The 6,719-nt window shown below is 41.9% G+C and overlaps 2 protein-coding genes across 3 annotated transcripts in view; one reads left to right on the forward strand and one right to left on the reverse strand.

The window, feature by feature from the left end:
* LOC104991097 (histone H1.2) overlaps positions 1 to 1,284 on the forward strand; it is a 1,876-nt gene extending 592 nt beyond the window's left edge. The window contains exon 2 of one of the 2 annotated variants that reach the window (XM_010843443.1): positions 18 to 1,284. In XM_010843443.1, coding sequence (XP_010841745.1) covers positions 18 to 220 — 203 coding nt within the window. In that variant the 3' untranslated portion in view covers positions 221 to 1,284. The other variant, XM_010843444.1, reaches the window with a different exon arrangement.
* The window catches only part of LOC104991099, a 63,559-nt gene that overhangs the window by 29,846 nt on the left and 26,994 nt on the right, over positions 1 to 6,719 (reverse strand). The window contains exon 3 of the mRNA XM_010843446.1: positions 6,001 to 6,359. Coding sequence (XP_010841748.1) covers positions 6,001 to 6,359 — 359 coding nt within the window. The remainder of the gene's footprint in view (positions 1 to 6,000; positions 6,360 to 6,719) is intronic.

Genomic DNA, 6,719 nt, shown 5'->3' on the forward strand with positions numbered 1-6,719 from the left:
GACGGGCGCGGCCACTCCAAAGAAAACTGCTAAGAAGCCCCCGAAGAAAGCGAAGAACCCGGCCGCAGCTGCTGTGACCAAGAAAGTGGCGAAGAGCCCTAAGAAAGCTAAGGCTGCCAAGCCCAAGAAGGCCGCCAAAAGCGCAGCGAAGGCGGTTAAGCCGAAGGCCGCTAAGCCCAAGGTTGCCAAGCCCAAGAAGGCTGCACCCAAGAAGAAGTAGGTTGTTAAATCGTCTGCTTCTAAAACCCCAAAAGGCTCTTTTCAGAGCCACCACTGATCTCAAAAAAAGAGCTGTATACTCCTTTTCGTGTTGTGTATCCCTATCTTCTCTAGATTCTTATTCAAGGGTAGGTTTACGCGGGAGTTATTGCAGATGGCTGGCACTACCCAAGGAACAGCAGTGGGAGCAGGGGAGAGCGGTTGCTGTGAGTTTGCAGAGTTTGAACCCATTCCTGTGGGTTGCCCCTTGCCCTGCGGTGTCTTCTGTCAGCCTCCTGGTCAGCAGTTGCAAGCGCTTTCCGCTGGCTTGCGTACTTGGGATTTCCGCCGGCCCCGCCCCACTCCTGTGAAGAGCAAAAACAACCAGCACTAAACCCAGCCAGTTTCTCAGTCTTACGGGATATTCCGATTGGGCTAAAAACTCATTCAAAAGTCCCGCCTTGCTCGCCGGTTGGCTCATTCCTCCAGCCTGTGATTTTTCACCCTGTTTTTAATTGGATGGTGACTGTCTTCCCTCTGTGGTCTCTTAATGTTTTCTTTCTGCTGGGTTAGCCCTATTTGCTTGATAGAGAAATGTGTCGTATTTCGGACGTTTTCTACGTTTTCAAAAGTCAAATTTGCTGTCGTGGGGGCGTTGGTATTCAACCCAGGCAAGAGGGTGGGTACTGACGCCGTTGCCTCACATTCTTAATTCCTGTTTACTCTGGCAGCAAAGGAACATTTGAAAAATGCTACAGCGGTGGCAGTGATTCTTCCACCAGAAGCAAAGCTGGACCAGGGATCTTTCTGTTCCTTGCACTTTCTAACTTTATAAGCAAATGTGTGATGATTTGACAGCATCAAAAACCACTTTTAGTCGGCCATTTTGTCCTGGCCGGCCAGTCAAGGATCCTTCTTTTCGGGAACCTCAACATCTGAAAATCGTAGATGCTTTAAACGCCTTTTTGTGAAATCCAAATGTTTCTACGCTAAGTAAAAAAAAAAAAAAGTGTATACTGGTAAAGTTTTGAAACGTGTGTATATGGGATGGGGTGGCGTTTTTAATAAAGGGCTTTTTTTTTTTTTTCATTAACAGCGTTGTATGTGGATTCTTTCATTTTCATGTCATGTCTCCTGGGTAGAGAATTTCTCAAGACCGTTTACCGGGGCAGGGGCTTCTGCAGACCTGCAGCTCAGTTTTTCAACCACAAGGACGAATCTGTGAGTTAACGTTAATTCCTGCATTATTGGTAGGGGTCACGGAGTTCATTCCTAGTCTTAGTCACTGTGTGGGAGGAAAGCAAAAGGTCTAGTGGATAAAAAGCTTAGAATGGTAACCAAAGTGCAAAGAAAAGCAGAGATGAGAGATGTATAGAAAAGGTTGCAATGTCTGTATTAATGACACCTGAGTTCCTGGTTCTTTGAGCTGCCTGAATTCCTGCCACAGGGGACCTTTCCACTTATCTCAGGTTGGGTCAAGTTGCAATAGCAGAAGACCTAATAAAGACACTCCAAATCAAATCACAGTTAGGGCTTATAGTAACAGCACCATGTTCTTTTATGTTCGAATTTTCTGTCAAATAATTTCATTTTCACATCCACTCTAAGAGGCAGGGGACGAACCAACTTAAGCAAAAGTTGATTCTCTTATTTTTCTTTAAACCTCTTGTGAATGCCCTTTTGTGGTGTAAATTTATTGGGTTTATAGAGTTGATCCTAACACTGAACGTTTCCTGCAACTGTATTTGCATAAATTAAAGATGTTCTTTACTTTCAAATAAAACATGTTCATCAAAAACAAATGTAACTATTCTCTAGTAAGGCTAGAGGGAAAGTTCATTCACAGAGAGCTTAAGTCACTGTAAAAATCTCTCATTTCATTTTACTTTAGTCTTTAGATAATGTTCAACAGTTTCCTCAGTTTTATCCAAGTTCTTAAATTATGTTCCCTTCCCTCTCTGTGAGGGAAGTTTACATAGTTGACTGGGGTCTAATAACCCATTCATTTGAAACTAAAAATTAGCTAGTTTAACAAAAAGTCCGTTGTCACAATTTGGTTTATAAAACCTAAACTTTAACATTATTAATATTTTCAATATTCACTTATTATTATAAAATACTGAGAACAGCATTAATATACTTTAATTGGCCAAAATGGCTGATGAGCCAGAAATGGCAATGAATACTGCATAAACTGCTGAGTGATAGATAATGAAAATTCATGAAATCTTCATGTATGATAGAAATGTAACAGAAATTAAAGTCTCCTTGCAAAGCATTATTCTATTTTTTTCTGTACATACTCAGTGCTTTCATGCTGAAAAAGTAAATATCTTATTACTTCCCCTAGGCAATGCTCTAGGTATCATATTTTCTATGCTTGAGGGAGATATAAAAGGTAACTTTGTGTTTCAAATCCATGCCAAAGAGAAACAGGCCCAGAACTAGATATGATTACATCATTAAAGAATTTCAGAAGGGAACAGGGATTTAGAGCACAGAGGTAACAGCAATAGTGTTTTAAGGTAGCTTTTTTTTTTTTCTCCTTTGGACGTGTCATAAGGCAAGTGGAATCTTATTTCCCTAACCAGGAATCAAACCCATGCCACCCAGTAGAGAGTACAGAGTCTCAACCACAAGACTGCCAGGGAAGTGTCAATATCTGGCATGTCTTGAGCACTAATTTACAAGGTGCCAAGCACTGTTGCTGAGCACTCTTCATTTGTTTTCAAACACATTCTTGTCACAGTTCTTTAAGATAGGTGCCATTATTACTGAGGCTTGGTCACATTAAGGACATAACTATTTACTTTCTGATCAGTAAACCAGTATAATAACCCTCCATGAAGAGTGCTGTTCCTCTGAAATATGGTAAAGAGCCACATATGTCTTAAAATTTTTTCTAGTAGCCACATTTTAAAAAAGTATAACAAGTAAAATCATTTCAATAATATTTAACCCACTAAAATAAAAATATTATTTCAGCAACTAATCTAAGGTAAAAATATTACGAGATTTTTAAATTCTATTTTTCATACTAACTCTTTGAAATATGGCATGTATTTTACACTTCAGCTCATCTCAATTTAGACTAGCCACAGTTTCATGTGCTTAATAGACACAAATGACTAGTGGTTACTGTTTTGAACAATATAGCTCCATAGTCAGAGAAGGCAATGGCACCCCACTCCAGTACTCTTGCATGGAAAATCCCATGGATGGAGGAGCATGGTAGACTGCGGTCCATGGGGTCGCTAAGAGTCGGACAGGGCTGAGCGACTTCACTTTCACTTTTCACTTTCATGCATTGGAGAAGGAAATGGCAACCCACTCCAGTGTTCTTGCCTGGAGAATCCTAGAGGCGGTGGAGCCTGCTGGGCTAACGTCTATGGGGTCGCACAGAGTCAGACATGACTGAAGCGACTTAGCAGCAGCAGCTCTATAGTAAATACTGAAAGGAAGACTCAAGAAAATATTTACCCTGGAGTAGAATTTAGACGTTTCCAAGGAAATAATTATGATGACCTGGTCCTGAAGTCTAAGACTAAAGATCATAAAGTACACTTGGTTATCTCTAGGAGCTGATGTTTCTTCTGGTCATCCTGCCCACCGCACCTCATACCAGGCTTCTGACCACAGGAATCTGATAACAGATTTTAGCAACAGCCAGGCCACTGCAGGCCCTCCCTGTTCATCCTGAGGCAGCCCAATCTCCAAGAGAGTTTCTGTTGAGGAGGAAACTAGGTCTGATCATCATTTCTGTATAATCTATTTTATTGATCAAAAATATTTAGTTTGGGTTTGGCTTCCTGGCAACGATAACTTCCTCCTCTATTAAATAGAGACAGTGAGAGAACTTGCCTTTCAGTGTTGTAGCAAGTGTTATATACAATAATTTAGGTCAATTAGATCCTGCAGTACTTGATCCATGGAAAACTATCAGTGTTAGTTATTAGACTGACTCTTCTAAGGAATCCATGGTTTTATTTTCTTCCTTGCATAGGGACCTCTCTAAAGGTGGTGATATTCAGTACAGAGTGGATCAGTAACACCTGTAAAGTTGTCCCAGAGAATTTACCTGGACTGAAAGTGTTCCCATTACTCAGAGTTGACTTTATGTCTTCTCAATGAAGTTTCTTCTCCTGGTATATCTTTTTGAAAATGGTACCATCATCCAAAGCATCATGCAAAGCAGTGCTCTATCCCAGATTACTGAGAGTCATCCAAGACCAGTGATTCTCAACAGGGTACTCTGCTGAGGTACGGTAGAACCGAGTAGTAGGAGGACAGGGAAGGCCATATGTAATTTGGAAAAGCATAGCCAGTGCTGAAAGGCAGATTTACCCTGAAGATATGAAACTCAAGTGTCAGACTCTGTACTTCCAAGGCCCTGGAAGGGGCCCCTGGGAGTATAGTCTGTTCACATGCTCTCATTTAAAAGAAATTCTTTTAAATGTTGGCATGTTTTAATTAAGGCTGGTTAAAACCTTTATTTCCACTCAATGTTCTTTTCTGTTACAATTAACCTTTGTCTGATTATTTTGGGATATTGATGAGAATATTTAGGACTTGAAAACATGTACTGAATCTAAATTTTTGGGGGGATTAATGCAATATATAAAGTGATGTGTAGATCTGTTCATATATAGTTCACTTGTTGCTAGCCAATCTGATCTAAGAATGTCTTCAGGGAATACTACTTATCACTGACAAAAAGTGAAAAGTGAAATTGTTAGTCATTCAGTCGTGTCTGACTGTTTGCAACCCCATGGACTTTAGCCCCCCAGGTTCCTCTATCCTTGGAGATTCTCCAGAAAAGAATACTGGAGTGGGTTGCCATGCCCGTCTCCAGGGGCTCTTCTGACCCAAGGATAGAACCTGGGTCTCCTGGATTATAGGTAGATTCTTTACCATCTGAGCCACTGACAAACTCACCTAAATTACTGGTAAGAAATTGTACTAAATGTCATTTATCTGTGTGCCCAGTAATGAGAGTGAGTACATAGTGGAGAACTGAGATGTGAAATGTATAACGTAGAAGCTAGTCTTTGAAGAATTCTTCCAAATTTTAAAACTCACATATGAAAATTTGACAGAGGATTTTCAAATTATAAAACAAGCCTTAAAGCGTTACTTGACATTACTTGTAGTGCTTTAAAGCTGAAATTCTTCTCTAAGTTATCAAGAGGATAAAACAAATTGTGATCAATCATCTTAAGTGAATACTGAATTCTCTTCCCACTGTTGACTTAATATACTCTACAAAACATTTCTGAACATTTCCCTTTAAAGATGGACCCAGAGTATAGTCAAAAATATAGGCAAACAAAGCATTATAGTTTTGTATTCAAGTTAATAAATGTGGCATTTTCCTGAGTTTTGTGCCAGATACGGTTTCTTTAAAAATACGTTTTCTCATTTACTTGCTAACTTTGTAGTTATAGTCACCACGTTTTATCATCTGTAGGCCTCAGGAATCGGTCTATTCCATTGGATACATTATACCTCTATACGTGAATATTTAAATGAGACCTTAGGCCTTAGTTATCAGTGACAGTTCTCTAGGTAATTCAATAGCTTTTATGAACAGTAAACTTCAACTCAACCTGTGCTTTCTACCTTTTCGTAGTTTCTAATGCCTTACTGACAGTGTTACAGTTACTTTCGGTGAAAATGTGGGTGGCTCTAAAAAGAGCCTTTTTTAAGTACAGAGAAAACAACTTTATGCTCTCTCCCCGCGGATGCGGCGGGCAAGCTGGATGTCCTTGGGCATGATGGTGACGCGCTTGGCGTGGATGGCACACAGGTTGGTGTCCTCGAAGAGCCCCACCAGGTAGGCCTCGCACGCCTCCTGCAGCGCCATCACCGCAGAGCTCTGGAAACGCAAGTCGGTCTTGAAGTCCTGCGCAATCTCGCGCACCAGCCGCTGGAACGGCAGCTTGCGGATCAGCAGCTCCGTGGACTTCTGGTAGCGGCGGATCTCGCGCAAAGCTACCGTGCCGGGGCGGTAGCGGTGCGGCTTCTTCACGCCGCCGGTGGCCGGCGCGCTCTTGCGGGCCGCCTTAGTGGCCAGCTGCTTGCGCGGCGCCTTGCCACCGGTGGACTTCCGAGCAGTCTGCTTAGTACGAGCCATCACAAGTGAGTGATCAGAAACCAAAGGTCTCACAATCTTCTTCTTTAACATAGAGATTAGTTCAGGAATGGGTGCAAATCTAGGCCTAAGTCAAGGACAGTCGTCTGGCCCCAGTGATTAATTTGTATGTGGTCCAACCAGAGGGAAGCTCAAGGCTTTTCCAGGCAGCTGTCAGGAGCCATGTCCACCCTTCGTGGATATCGATAGCAGTAGTGGAACCTAGGATGAGGATGAAAATCCACCAGGTGGTGGTGGGAGAGTCCTCCATGGGTCACTAGGCTCCTTTATATCCTTCTAGGTGTGTCGGAACTCGAGATCCTAATGCTCAGGGTTGTGTTTGCAGCATGCAGCCTTGAAAAATGTGGTAATTTCCCAGGCTTGCACAAAG

The sequence above is a fragment of the Bison bison genome, unplaced genomic scaffold (genome assembly GCF_000754665.1).
Source record: "Bison bison bison isolate TAMUID 2011002044 unplaced genomic scaffold, Bison_UMD1.0 scf7180017864182, whole genome shotgun sequence".
Classification (NCBI taxonomy): domain Eukaryota; kingdom Metazoa; phylum Chordata; class Mammalia; order Artiodactyla; family Bovidae; genus Bison; species Bison bison.